At 45.3% G+C, this 14,421-nt stretch overlaps 3 protein-coding genes across 3 annotated transcripts in view; 1 reads left to right on the top strand and 2 right to left on the bottom strand.

Moving 5' to 3' along the window:
- Positions 1 to 2,276, bottom strand: part of LOC119365897 (receptor-like protein 56) — a 4,920-nt gene extending 2,644 nt beyond the window's left edge. The window contains exon 1 of the mRNA XM_037631546.1: positions 1,322 to 2,276. Coding sequence (XP_037487443.1) covers positions 1,322 to 1,352 — 31 coding nt within the window. The 5' untranslated portion in view covers positions 1,353 to 2,276. The remainder of the gene's footprint in view (positions 1 to 1,321) is intronic.
- Positions 2,277 to 6,886: 4,610 nt separating this feature from the next.
- On the top strand, positions 6,887 to 10,405 carry LOC119365896 (serine carboxypeptidase-like). The gene is made up of 9 exons (XM_037631545.1): positions 6,887 to 7,295; positions 7,397 to 7,568; positions 7,710 to 7,829; positions 8,165 to 8,308; positions 8,407 to 8,557; positions 8,752 to 8,840; positions 8,916 to 9,174; positions 9,609 to 9,742; positions 10,029 to 10,405. The coding sequence occupies exons 1-9, from the start codon at positions 6,922 to 6,924 to the stop codon at positions 10,155 to 10,157; spliced, it is 1,572 nt and encodes a 523-aa protein (XP_037487442.1). The 5' UTR covers positions 6,887 to 6,921; the 3' UTR covers positions 10,158 to 10,405.
- A 763-nt stretch (positions 10,406 to 11,168) lies between these two features.
- Positions 11,169 to 14,415, bottom strand: LOC119365895 (adenosylhomocysteinase-like). The gene is made up of 3 exons (XM_037631544.1): positions 13,682 to 14,415; positions 11,720 to 12,256; positions 11,169 to 11,627 (listed from the first exon to the last, which is right to left on the bottom strand). Exons 1-3 carry the CDS (start codon positions 14,390 to 14,392, stop codon positions 11,418 to 11,420), a joined length of 1,458 nt encoding a protein of 485 aa, XP_037487441.1. The 5' UTR covers positions 14,393 to 14,415; the 3' UTR covers positions 11,169 to 11,417.
- Between the last annotated feature and the right edge of the window lie 6 nt (positions 14,416 to 14,421).

Here is a 14,421-nt window from a genome sequence, read left to right as displayed (position 1 = left end):
TCCTCCCGGGTAACTTTTCATCCACTCCACCCCTATTCCCCCCTTGCTACGCATCCGCACCCTCTGCCGCCATCATTGTACCTCTTCGGGCGCCGCCCAGACATTGCCAGACGTTCGCAGTCCCCACCCACGCGCCTACCTGCCTTGGACTATGCCGTTATCCACCCATGATCCGTCCGTAGCCAGGTACCATCCGCCCCCTGCCGATGTCGTCCATGGTGGACACCATACCCGGCAGGTGTTCAGTCAAATGTCATTGAGTTTTTTTTGTTGAACTTCTCGTTGTTCTCTAGAGTGAGCATGATATGGGGTACTCGGTGATGGAGAATTTGTTGATGTACGATGTGTGGAAGGTTGCACTGCTACAGAAAAGCCTACTAGCAACTGACAACACTAGCGCGGGAATCTGAGCAGGCATTGTAGACGCCAATTGATACCTCCACGCCTAAAGGTTTGAGGCTCGAGGGGGCCCGATTGGCCACTTTGGCTGAGAGGGAGCCCCTGAGCCGAATGAAGCGGAATCTGATGGCACAGGCGCAGAACGTTGCAGGCACCAGCCGGTCTTGGAGGTAGCTTTTTTCCGACTGCTGATGCATCGGCATTATCCTATTCTTCGCACTCCGGTGCAGAATTTAGCTGTGCCCACTCGGATTGCAAAATCGATTCAACCGTCGGGATCAGCGGCTGGTGACATTCGTCATTTGACTGTTTTGCCCAAGGAGGCACTGGAACAGAATCAAGCAATCACTCAGTCGCAAGATAGGATCCATTCCTAATCAGTCCGGGCTGATACTACAGCTTCAGCCCACAGTCTTGAAGTGGGTTGGAGGCCAGTTATTTCAACCTCGTCGAGGTGTAACTCCTCCTCGCCGGCGTGATGATCCGCCGCGTCGTGGGGGCCTGACTCCGCCGTGCCGCGAACATCCATTTACAACTGAGTGAACTCTCCTCGGCGCAACCAATACTCACCTCGCCATCGAGAGCCCTGACATACGGCAATGTGCCTCACTGCGGTGATGATCGAAGGCGAGAATATTCTCCACGCCAGCAGGATGATTAGTAACCCCGAGGGCACGGGGATTCGCCTTGTGGACATGACAGGCGCCCTTATGATGCTCGGGATTGCTTAACTCAGGCCCGAGTGGACCGAGGTTGGGCAGAGCACCTGAGTGGCTCTAGCTATCACTTACAATATGTAGGAAGGCATGAATACTCTATCCCATGTCAAGACTGAAAAGTGGTTTGAGGCATAGAAAGGATGCTTATGAAAATAGGTCAGCCGAATCAAATAGATAGTTATCTCCGAATGGTAGATAAGTACCACAAGTTCGAAGCAGATCGAAGCTGGTCATATTTGCAGAGTTTAATGACGTCAAGAGTTAGATCTTGAAGTAAAGATGAACCATGACCCTGCTGCAAACAGAAAAACCGTATCAGAGTGGATAAGGTAATTGTATGACAGGACAGAACAAGATTTTACACTGCAAATTAACAATCACCCATCATTCAACACAAATCAAATGGATTCAAATCATTAGCTTTTTCCTGAAATGTGTAAGACCAAACCTGTAGCATATGGAGTAGATCTTTAAGTATTCTCTTTAAAATCAAGTACATAGCTGAATTAACCAGCTCGCTTTCTTTGTCCCTAAGCCACATGAATGCAATGCAACCCATTATGTTTAGAAAATGTTGAGAACAGTGATAAAAGAAGCGTCAAACCCTTCAATGGCCCCTGCAGTCTGAAGGCCGTAGCTTTCTCACTTGCAAAACAGGGCTGGCATAAACAAACATGCCATGGGGACTAAGCATTCATAAAAATGGTTTGGAACATTAACATTCTTAACACTTCAGTATTAAATGTGCCGTTAATAAAGTCGCAGGTATAGAGATGACAAAGTACTAGGCCGAAACATCCCTTTCCTTGACCGATGATGACGCTAGCTCGGCGATAGGTCAAATGCCTGCAGACTTGGTACAGAATGATCAAAACCAGTTGGATTTCCAGAGTCCCGGTTCGAGGTGATGGCAGTGGCGGGTTCAGATGGAACTGCTAACTATAGGGCTTGGTAGACCAGGATCACGATTTTCTGGAAGTTGTAAAACTAGTAAGAGAAAGGAGAAACGGGCGCTGAACCATTTGGTCGAACATGTAGCAGGCACCCGCCGGCCCAGAGACGGATAAGCAGAGGCAGGTCGCGTCACGTCGGCGCGAGGCGCAGTCGCGGAAGGAAGGCGGAGGGGGCGCGGAGGGGATCTCAGCGAAGCGGTGGCGATGCTCACGGCGGAGAACGGCGCTCGGAAGGGGGAGGGCGGACGCGGCGACACGGTCTGAGAGGCCGGAGGGCTTGGGCGCGGAGGAGGAGCTCGCCGTAAGGCCGGAGGGGTAGGCCGGCCCGGTGCCACGGCCCGAGGAGACCACCGATGGGAATGGGATGGCGGGAGCGGGAGCTTCGCAGGGGAGGGTGCGCTTCGAGTGCCTGTAATGGCGGAACCAGATGAGACGGGTGGAGCTGGCATCCCCGCAGTTGCGTGCCCTGTTTGAACCGGGTTTTTTTCCAGTTGCTGTTCTAACGGTTTGGTCGGTTAAAAAATGATCTCAGCATCAGGAAACTATCTGCGAGGTTTTCCTTGATAAAATTCAGACACAACAGAAATGTAGCTTTACATATAAAATGCATACATGAACTTTGACATCCCAAACTTGGAAACTTTCACTTCGGAAATTTGGTGTCATTTTTTATTACTCGATAAATCACCATTCCTACGATTGATTGATATATCATCGTTATCTAACTCATCTTACTAATATCACTAGCTACTCTACCTATCATCTTCATTTTTATGAATGTTTAGTGTGCATATCAGTCATGTGGTAGTGTGCATATCAAGTAGTAAGAACATGGGCACCTCACCCCCCCCCCCTCTCAAACGGCCAGGCAGATGTCCCGGTCACTGACAGGTCAAAAATGCATCCCGGGCGGGTGCCTCAAACGAGACTCAAACGCCTGGGCTAACGGGCACCCCTTATATTCAGTCCAAATGTAGGGCGGATATGGGGAGGCCCCGAACGCAGCCGGGCGTGGCTGTCACGTTGACCCCGACCCCAGCACAAATTGCAGCAAAATCCACCCCCTTCCCTCCGACCTACCGATTTCATTTGCTCTCTCCTATCTTCTTACTCCTCTGTGTCGGGTGTCTAGTAGCTCCATCGCCACCCTTGCTATGCCCGTTGTTCCGAGTCTCAGCACCGACACTTCAGTCCCCCTATCCGTTCTCTTCATCGCGAACATCATGGTACGTCCGATCACTTTCGGGCTGCACCAACATTTGCATTGTACATGCGACATTGGTGTGTATGATAGGCGTGCATGGATTTGCATGTATTTGAGAGTCCGGACTTGAGGTATGTGGCTGTCGGGCAGGACATATGAGGGGCGGCTCGGCTCCGTCCGCGGATTTGCCAAGTCTGGTTGTAGATGCTCTAAGGAGTTGCATAATCGCAACCCATCAGATCCGTCGTTGGTAGTGTCCCCGCCCACACGTACGTACTGCCCGTAACACTCTGATGAACGATCTCTCTCTCTCTCTCTCTCTCTCTCTCTCTCTCTCTCACACACACACACACATGATTTTTTGTTTAATTTTGCAGAATTTTTGCTACTGTTTTGAAATGAAGTTGAAATGTGTGTTATGTGCATATCATGACTGAAATGCTTGCTTCTGAAAATAAGAAAGCATAATTTTGAAATAGTAAAATTTATGTTATTGGGATTACTCGCAATAACAGAAATGTAATATTAATGCTTGGTATTGATTACATAAACATTTCAATATGTGTAACTAGTAATTATTATTTTTGGAAAATTGGGAATATGCGTGCTTGAATTTGGAATGCTTCTTCAATTTGTGTTTTTGAAATATATGTTTAACTCTAAAACGCTTCTTCAGCCTGTGTTATTGAAACATGTGGAAATGAAAGCATTGGCAAACATATTAGTGACACTGAAATCAAGTTTTCGAATAAGTTGAAATTGGGTCATGTGAAAACAGAAATAGGTTTTGTAAGAAACTCGAATCGGTCTTTTGAAATAACTGGAATTGCTTATTTTTCTATTTTTTAAGTCAATCTATTAGAAAAAACTAAAATAGGTTATTATAATGTGAAAAAATGATAGTCTTGATAAGAATGTTACTGAGACGGAAATCATTTTTTTTGCTTGAAACAAATTATTTGAATTTTTTGGAATTGATTGTTTGAAAATTGAAATGGTTCTCTGAGAAACTAAAACTGAAACTTTTGAAATAATGGAAATCAATATATCAAAAACAATTGAAAGGGGTTGTTTGAAAAAACTAGAATGGTATTTTTAAATAATTTAAATCGATCTTCTGAAAAACTTGAAATGGGCCTTGAGAAATAATTGAAATTAGTCATTCTAAAATAATTAAATCCATGTTTTTGAAATGATTGAAATTGGTCTTTTGAAATATTGGAACTGAAGTTTTGAAAATATTTGTAACCTTGGTTTATTGGGAAAAAAACAGTGAATGAAATAATTGAAATAATCACTTGGAAATGAGTGAAAACATTGTTTTTCAAGTAATGAAATTATTCTAGAAGTAATTTTCATCACATTTTTTAATATCAGTTTTTTTAAAGTAATTGAAATAGGTTGTGGTGCACCCTGCAGGGAAGTTTATCTATTCGAATAGCTGTGTCTCTCGGTAAAATGACGACCCGGAGTTGTACCTCGATCTTATGACAACTAGAACCAGATACTTAATAATACACACTCAAACAAGTTCGAGAGACAACCCGGTGATCGCTTTCCCACAGGGCGACGAGGGAAGAATCGCCGGGTAGGATTATGCTATGCGATGATGCTTGGTGAACTTACCAGCTACTCTCTTCTACATGCTTTAAGATGAAGGCTGACAGAAGCGTAGTCTTTGATAGGACTAGCTACCCCCTCTTATTCTGTCATTCTGCAGTTCAGTCCACCGATATTACCCCTTTACACAGATATCCATGCATATGCAGTGTAGATCCTTGCTTGCGAGTACTTTTGAATGAGTACTCACGGTTGCTTTGCTCTCTCTTTTTCCTCTTTTCCTCTTCTTCTCGGACGTCACAACTAGATGATGGAGCCCAGGAGCCAGACGACACCGTCGACGATGACTCCTACTACACCGAGGGTGCCTACTACTACGTGCAGGCCGCCACCAACCAGGAGTAGTTCAGGAGGATCCTAGGCAGGAGGCATGCGCCTCTTTTGATCTGTATCCCAGTTTGTGCTAGCCATCTTATAGCAAATTGTTTAACTTATGTCTGTACTCAGATATTGTTGCTTACGCTAACTCGTTTAGGTTCGAGCACTTGTATTCGAGCCCTCGAGGCCCTGGCTTGTAATATGATGCTTGTATGACATATTTTACTTTTAGAGTTGTGTTGTGATATCTTTCCGTGAGTTCCTGATCTTGATCGTACATGTTTGCGTACATGATTAGTGTACGATTGAATCGGGGTGTCACATAGGTAAGACACTAGTTTAAAATAATAGAATAGTTAAAACTACTATTTTGAAATAAGAAAATAGTTAAAAGTCATTTCTTGGATAAATGATGGTGGGATGGGAAAATCTCTGTAGTTGTGAATGTAATGGGTCCCATATCATTATGTCATGGGGCTCGGGTAGAGATGTACTTAATCTAGATGTGCCCTAATTATTGCACATCTAAGTGACTCAATCACACTACAAAGAAAAATAAAAAGGACCAAAGAAAATGTCTGCACGAATCTTTATGCAAAATCAATGGTATATGACTTAGATGTGCAATATTTAGAGCACATTTAGATGTGCTTTAGCAAAATTGTTATTAAATATAAGGGACTCAAACTTATTATAAAAGAGAAAAAGTTTCATCAAAATACAAAAGCACCAAGCATAACAATAAATACATCAAGGTCCTTGGACACCTAACAACTACTCTTGCCGCCAAGACGTCAACACACCTCTATCGGCACTCTCATACCAGAGCCGGCTTGACCCTGTCGATGACAGCCAGAATGTCTTCGTGCACGTTCCCTGAGGATCAGTCCCCAGGAGTCGCAGTCGTGATCGTTAACCCTTGAATCGATATGAAGAACCTGACAACAAATTTCGTTGTTGCACATGCACTGCCAAATACCTTAAGCTTTGCTGCACCAAGAAGTTGGTGGGAATTTATGCCGGAATTCCGTCTAATCCATCCCAACAGACGAACTCGAGAAAGACCAGAGCCCGAAAAAACGAATGCCACCCTTCCAAGAACCAAACCCTAATATATTTATTAGCCAGAGCCAAGGGCACACGAATTCCACTCCACAGGTCGTTGAAGCGGCAGGCGAAGAGATGGCTAATCCATCGTATCTTACACGGGAGGGGAAAAGGAGTATGAGAAAGTCGAATGAAGCCAAATACTCCCTCCGTCCGAAAAAGTTTGTCCCTCAAGAATGTATCTAGCACCAAGTTAGTGCCTTAGATACATTCATTTAAGGTACAAATTTGGAACAAGTTTTTCCGAACGAAGGAGTACTCAACAAAGGTGGCACAAGCTCGTTGGCTAGAGATTGACCGGTAGCTAGCGAAACAATAGAAAAAAAACTATTTTCGCAGGGGCTGTTTTTATTTTTATTTTTTGAGAACACAGGGCAGAGTTGGGAACACACTACGAGATGACTGGAAATCTAGACTCATCGAAAACTCAGGCACGTGGACGACGCACACCCTTGTGCTCGCGCGAGGTCAAAAGATGCCTTCGACTCTCTCTGACCGGTGGGCCCATCATCATCGTGGAAACAGGCCAAAAAGATCTAGCAGTATCACTCCCACATTTCCGTCAGTTCAGGTCACCGCACCGCACCACCGCCCGGTCGCCATGGGACCCACAGGCCGGTCTCGAGCCGTCTTGCTTCTGCTCCTCGCCGCCGCCGCCGCCGCCGCGCCGGAGCACGAATCCTTGCTCCGCCTCCCCTCCTCGGCGCGTTCCCTCGCCCCGAAGACCCCCCGCTCCGCCGGCGCCGACCTCATCCGCGCCCTCAACCTCCACCCCCGCGACGCCTCCCCCCGCCGCCCCGGCGGCGTCGGCGTCGGCGTCGGCGGCAGCGATGCTCTCCCGGCCGGAAGCCTCGTCGAGAGGCCGATCCGCCTCGCGTCTCTGGTGGCCGGAGACGACGGCGGCGGCGGCACGTCGGTGAGCAACCTCGGGCACCACGCCGGGTACTACCGCCTCCCCACCACTCACGACGCCAGGTGAGCTCCCTCATCCAGTCTCCGGCCTCTTCGTTCATGCTGCGTTTCTCGCGAGGATCCTTCCTGTGTCTTGACATCTGCCACTTTTGCGCACCGTGCAGGCTCTTCTACTTCTTCTTCGAATCCAGGCGGCACAAGAAGGAGGACCCCGTGGTGATCTGGCTGACGGGAGGGCCCGGCTGCAGCAGCGAGCTAGCCCTCTTCTACGAGAATGGCCCCTTCAACATAGCGGACAACATGTCGCTGCTCTGGAATGAGTTTGGCTGGGATCAGGTATTATTATATACAGACAGTTTGTGTACTAATCAACCAATCTGTGTGATATATATATTTCTTAGAGATTAATTGGTTAGAAGTTAGAACCCTGTATGTATAATCTTCTCTCTGTTTGGATTTGGATATTGGCTGCTGCAGGAGTCGAATCTTATCTATGTTGATCAGCCGACTGGGACTGGGTTCAGCTACAGCTCTGATTCGCGAGATACCCGCCACAACGAAGCGAGCGTCAGCAACGACCTATATGACTTCCTGCAGGTAATTAATACTTGTTCCTATTGTGATAGGATGTATATAAATGAGATGAAGATAAACCCTGCTTCACTATTATGAACTTGAAATATTACGGTACGGTATGCATTCTCTGTCACTGAGCATATGTACGCAGTAGGAACACATGCATCATATGTATCGTCAATCCTTACCTTTAATGTGGGTGCTTCCTATTGTGGCCATAAGGTTATGAATTTTGAGTTGAGGTGAACCAGAGTGATTGGTTACCCTTGTTTGTGATTTGCAATCAAGATGCAAAAATGACCTTCTGTGTTTTTTCTCATAAGTTCCTTGCATCTTTCTGTATGCGATTTTGATAGGCCTTCTTCAAGGAGCACCCGGAGTTCGTTGAAAACGATTTCTATATAACTGGGGAGTCATATGCTGGGCACTACATCCCTGCCTTTGCAACTCGGGTGTACAAGGGGAACAAGAACAATGAGGGCATTCACATCAATTTGAAGGTTTAGTCATCTACTCATCTCTTTCTGGATTAATCCATATTGGTCTGTGCTATAAAGGTTTTCGTCGTTTTAATCCACTCGTTCTGTTACTTTTTCAGGGTTTTGCAATTGGCAATGGACTTACAGATCCAGCGATACAGTATAAGGCATACACCGATTATGCATTGGATATGGGTTTGATCACACAATCGGAATTTAACAAGATCAATAAAATAGTTCCTGCTTGTGAACTTGCTGTCAAACTTTGTGGTAATTATTCCTGGACTCCTGGTTTGCTTGTGTGTAAATCTCTAGCATTGGTCTATTTGGCCTCGTTGTGTTCATTAACATCCTTTCTTGCTTTGTTGTGCCAATTTCTTTTCAAAACAAGAAAAGGCATAATCCCAACTCTGATATACCTCATAACATGTATATATCAAACTTAATTTTATCTTTTGTTTCAGGTACCTCTGGCACTGTATCTTGCCTTGCTGCCTATTTTGTTTGCAACACAATATTCAGTTCCATCCGGTTGATAATCGGGAGCAAAAATGTAGGGTGGAATACAAAAGTTTTTGGCTCTTCCTTATTTTCCGAAGTTTTCTGATTAATCACCTCATCTTTGCAGTATTATGACATCAGGAAGCCATGTGTGGGGAGCCTATGCTATGATTTCTCTAATTTGGAGAAGTTTCTCAACCTGAAATCTGTGAGACAGAGCCTAGGAGTTGGAGACATAGAGTTTGTTTCATGCAGCCCGACTGTCTATCAGGCTATGCTCTTAGATTGGATGAGGAACCTTGAAGTTGGGATCCCTGAACTCCTTGAGAACGACATCAAAGTGCTGATTTATGCTGGAGAGTATGATCTCATATGCAACTGGCTAGGTGAGTGTTTTACAACTTGCAACAGAAAACTCTTGGAAATCGTATGCTATAATTTGCTGCTGTTTTGTCCATACCACATATTTCATCTGACATTCTTCATGCTGAGAATGGCATTGCTACACTTTTGTCATCTGATACTTGTGCTATGCTTCCTTACAATTGTGATTCGTGCAAGAGATCCATTAAGAATTTCTATACGGTTGTACATATCACAAGGCATATATAATGACCTAGTAGAGGTCACCTATACTTTTCAAATCACAGAAAGGGATAAAATCTACCTTTAAATGATTTTCATGTTGTGTTGTACATATCGGCAAATTGATGAAATAAGTACAATGATATACGGTTCAAAATATGCTCCACTATTGGTTCTCCTGATCCTAGCTGTGCTTTTCCTGATGACATGCGTAATCTATTGGTGACTTGGGCAGGGAACTCAAGATGGGTAGACTCTATGGAATGGTCTGGAAAGGAAGCCTTCGTGTCCTCAACTGAGAAGCCCTTCATGGTTGATGGGAAAGAAGCCGGCGTTCTAAAAAGCCACGGCCCATTGAGTTTCTTGAAGGTACGCAAACGCAAAAAGCTGCCCCCTCCCCCCCTTACCAACAGTCAGTCAGTTTTGAAACAAACAATATAACCAGGCCAAAATTTAGAAACGTTTGTATACTCACAAATATTCAGTATGCAAAATTATGGAAATGATTGAGATCAACTTAGGTGCGTACACAGAGTGTTACAATGGCAAATGCCTGTTGCGTCTTGTGTCGCACATTGACTGTGGAACTAACTCACGATATCAGTCTGCATTTTACTGTGAAACTAACTCGAGATGTTTTTGTCACTATGATCAGGTCCATGATTCTGGCCACATGGTACCCATGGATCAACCGAAGGCCGCCTTGGAGATGCTCAAGAGGTGGACTTCAGGAAACCTCTCAGATGACTCCTTGGGCTCTCAGAGGCTTGACTTCGCCATATAATCCGTCCTCGCGCTCTCTGCGCTGGACCCCCTTGGATAGTGTAATGTATCTAGTGTGCGCATATACATTGGTCCTTGGGATGAACTTAGGTGATGAGAAGCTCGTTGGTGACCATACATATGCTATTTCCCTTGTATGGTGCTCGAGGTTAGACGAGCGTGTAATAAAAGGCTTTCAGAGGATTGCGTCGTACGGATAAGGATAATGGATAATGCGAATGTATCATGAAGATTATCTTCTGAGTGACATGTAGTCTAGTTTATGCATTCCCTTGGGCCTCCTTTGGTTCACAGGATTCTAAAAACATAGTTAAGGAAAAAAAACGTAGGAATTTGATAGCAATGCATGTCTAAAACAGAGGGTTAGAAAACATAGGTAGTTTGTAAACTTGGGTGTTTGGTTCACAGAAATTAGAAAAACATATAGGAATCCTATAATAAGAGTCAAATCAAAGCTAAACCACATAAAAACAGTCAAATATTTCAGACCACACAAAAAATGTATAATTAGCAATGTTATGATGCCAACAAGGACTCAGTCATAGAAATTCGAAAAAAAGTTCCAAGTGGATTGTAAACTTCCTTAAAATTTCTCTGAAATTGAGGCCAAAGGAAAACTTTCTATTTCTATGTGTTTCCTTCACTTTGCTATGGTTCACTTTTCCTTTTAAACCAAAAGAGGCCCTAATCCTTTCGGAACTGCAGCCCCTGGTTCGACCCACAGGACCCGTTTTGTTCAACGGATGCCTGAAAACTAGCGCACATAGAGATATCACACTACACACGGAGTAAATTGTAGGAATGCAAATTTGAAACCTTGAGGGCACCCTTCAACCTTCTTTAGTTGAACAAAATGAACTAAATTTTCAGAATTTGCTTCATTTTTGAAACTTTAGTTCATTTGGTTGAACTAATCTGCGTCAGAGGGCACACCCTAAAGGTTCCAAATTTGCATCCCTAGTAAAATTGTGGTGCTTGGAGCATCAAACATGTAGAATCAAAAAGACAGCTATATCCGGCAAATCACACCTCCTCATTTAAATCCAAAATAATAACACCATTATTTCTGGGCAAAAGCAAACGCCACCTCCGTCCACCACACCCCGGTCTAAAAACATAACCATGACAAATCCTTCACCTAAGAGAACACATGCCTATATCTAGATAGATGATGCAAAGGAAAACAGGATAGTTCATAGGTCGCCGTGGCAGAGTGCCGCCGCTCAGGCTCAGGCCAGCCGCTAGTCGTGCTGGACACACACTAGTACCGGTACGCCGCAGGCTTGTAGGGACCCTCAACTGGGATGCTAATGTACTCAGACTGGGCCTTGGTGAGCTTGGTCAGCCTGGCACCGAGCTTGCCCAGGTGGAGGGCCGCGACCTTCTCGTCGAGGTGCTTGGGGAGAACATACACCTTCTTCTCGTACTTGCCGGTAGCCTTCTCCTTCCACAACTCCAGCTGAGCAATGACCTGCAAGAAGCACAAAAGTGAATGTTAGCTCACGGGTGTATCAGTTGTTAACTCATACTAGTTGACAGTAGACCACACATTGATCATCATACCTGGTTAGTGAATGAGCAGGACATGACAAAGCTGGGGTGGCCAGTGGCACAGCCAAGGTTCATCAGACGCCCCTCAGCAAGAACAATGATGCCAGTGTTGGTCTCGGGGAAGACCCAACGGTCGGTCTGAGGCTTGATGGTGATGCGCTTGACACCAGGGTAGGTCTCGAGGCCGTTCATGTCGATCTCGTTGTCAAAGTGACCAATGTTGCAGACAATGGCATTGTTCTTCATCTTCCTCATGTGGTCAACCATGATGATGTCCTTGTTTCCAGTGGTGGTCACGAAGATGTCAGCATCAGAGACAACGTCCTCCAAAGTGAGGATCTGGATGCCCTCCATCAGGGCCTGAAGGGCACAGATGGGGTCAATCTCTGTCACGATCACACGGGCACCAGCCTGCTTGAGTGCGGCAGCACAGCCCTTGCCAACATCACCATAACCGCAGACCACAGCAACCTTGCCGGCGATCATAACATCAGTAGCCCTCATAAGACCATCAGGGAGCGAGTGGCGGCAACCGTAAAGGTTGTCAAACTGTTGACAAGAAACATGATCCAGATTAGTATTTGTTAGCAAGGTGAATATGTCATGCATTCTAACGTCTGATCAGAACAAAACAAGAGTACATCAAACAAACAATTACTCAGAATAAATCACATAATAGAGCATGGCATACCGTAAAGGTTGTCAAGAGGTTAGAGTTTGCATTTTTAACAACATAGATTAGTATTACCTCTATCTAAAATATAAGACGTTTTGGTAGGCTATTTTAGCCTACAAAAACATGTTATATTTTGGTGTTGACAGGAGAGGTAGTAATTATTAGCAAGGTGAATATTTCATTGCATTCTACCTATTGATTAAAGCAGACCAAGAGTAAATTGATTAAACAAACAACCAAATAGAATAAATCCCATAATTAAGTGTATGTCGTAGTGCTTCATGCTCAAATGATATTCTATATTTAGACCCTCCCTGGCCGTCAGATCCAGAAAACATGCGACTTAATGTTATTATTAGTAGTTAGTTAACAACCAGCTTAACAAACACTAAACCCAAAGACAAAGATATAGGACAACTGTAAAAGTTGTCAAACTGTTCAGAAGAAACAAAGATTAGTATTTGCGTTTTTAAATGACACATATATTAGTAATTATTAGCAAGGTTAACATGCCATTTCATTCTACCTTTTGATTAAAGCAGACCAAGAGTAAATTGATTAAACAAACAACTAAATTGAATAAATCACATAATTCGGTGCATGTCATAGTGCTTTGCGCTCAAATAATTTCTATATTCAGACCCTCACTGCCCGTCAGATCCAGAAAACATGCGATATGTTATTATTAGTTAGTTAACAACCAGCATAACAAACACTAAACCCAAAGGCAAAGATATAGAACTGTAAAGGTTGTCAAACTGTTCAGAACAAACATAGATCAGTGCTTGCGTTTTTACACAACACATAGATTAGTAATTGTTAGCAATGTTACCATGTAATTTCATTCTACCTTTTGATTAAAACAAACAATAGTACGTTAAACAAACTACGCAGAATAAATCACATAATTCAGTGCATGACATAGCAGTGTTTCATGCTAAAATGAGTGCAGCGACATAATAAAATTTGTTAAGCAGGTCATTCTATAATTAGACCCGCCATCGCCGTCAGATTCAGAAAACATGTGACTAATGTTATAATTAGTTAGTCAGTTAGTTGACAACCAGCGTAACAGACACTAAACCCAAAGACAAATATACAGATCTAGGTCTAATACTCCAGCGCTGCTTCACCACTGAGCATCATCTAAACTAGGCAACAATGAGATCTAAATATTAAATAATCAGATCTACAACATAAACATGTCAAACAATACTACTACACTCAAACAAGTAAAGCTCGCTGACACAGAGCATCAGATCTGAAATGGAAAACGGGACCAAAGGAAGTAAGTATACCTTGCTCTTGGTGACGGAGTCGTTGACGTTGATGGCGGGGAAGAGGAGGGTGCCGGACTCCTGCATCTGGTAGAGCCTCTTGACGCCGGTGGTGGTCTCCTCGGAGACGCCGACGAGCCTCTCCTTCATCTTGCGGTACTTGCGGGCGTCGGTCTTGAGCCCGTCGCGGATGATGGTGAGCACGATCTTGAACTCGGGGTTGTCGGTGGACTCCGGGTCGGGGACCTTGCCGGACTTCTCGAACTCCTCCTCAGCCTTGACGCCCTCGTGGATGAGCAGCGTGGCGTCGCCGCCATCGTCGACGATGAGGTCGGGGCCGCCGCCGGCGCCCCAGTCGAGGCAGCGCTCGGTGCACCACCAGTACTCCTCGAGGGTCTCGCCCTTCCAGGCGAAGACGGCGGCCGAGTCGCGCGCGATGGCGGCGGCGGCGTGGTCCTGGGTGGAGAAGATGTTGCAGGAGCACCAGCGGACCTCGGCGCCGAGGGCGGTGAGGGTCTCGATGAGGACGGCGGTCTGGATGGTCATGTGGAGGGAGCCGGAGATCCGGGCGCCCTTGAAGGGCTGCGAGGGCCCGAACTCGGCGCGGCAGGCCATGAGGCCGGGCATCTCGACCTCGGCGAGCTCGAGCTCGAGGCGGCCGAAGTCGGCCTGGGAGAGGTCCTTCACCTTGTACTCCCGGCCGGACGCGGTCTTCTCCACGGAGAGCGCCATGGAGGAGGTTGGTGGATTGGATCTGCCGA

The sequence above is a fragment of the Triticum dicoccoides genome, chromosome 2B, assembly GCF_002162155.2.
Source record: "Triticum dicoccoides isolate Atlit2015 ecotype Zavitan chromosome 2B, WEW_v2.0, whole genome shotgun sequence".
NCBI lineage: Eukaryota > Viridiplantae > Streptophyta > Magnoliopsida > Poales > Poaceae > Triticum > Triticum dicoccoides.
This window is presented reverse-complemented; position numbering and strand designations above follow the sequence as displayed.

Bases quoted from the DNA above. Each gene is read 5' to 3' on its own strand.
- LOC119365895 (XM_037631544.1), bottom strand. From the start codon at position 14,392: ATGGCGCTCTCCGTGGAGAAGACCGCGTCCGGCCGGGAGTACAAGGTG. The intron at 12,257-13,681 runs GTATACTTACTT...TCTTGTCAACAG, and splicing joins ACTCCGTCACCAAGAGCAAG to TTTGACAACCTTTACGGTTG. The intron at 11,628-11,719 runs GTATGATGATCA...TGCTTCTTGCAG, and splicing joins CCTGCTCATTCACTAACCAG to GTCATTGCTCAGCTGGAGTT.
- LOC119365896 (XM_037631545.1), top strand. From the start codon at position 6,922: ATGGGACCCACAGGCCGGTCTCGAGCCGTCTTGCTTCTGCTCCTCGCC. The intron at 7,296-7,396 runs GTGAGCTCCCTC...CGCACCGTGCAG, and splicing joins CCCACCACTCACGACGCCAG to GCTCTTCTACTTCTTCTTCG. The intron at 8,309-8,406 runs GTTTAGTCATCT...TTACTTTTTCAG, and splicing joins GCATTCACATCAATTTGAAG to GGTTTTGCAATTGGCAATGG.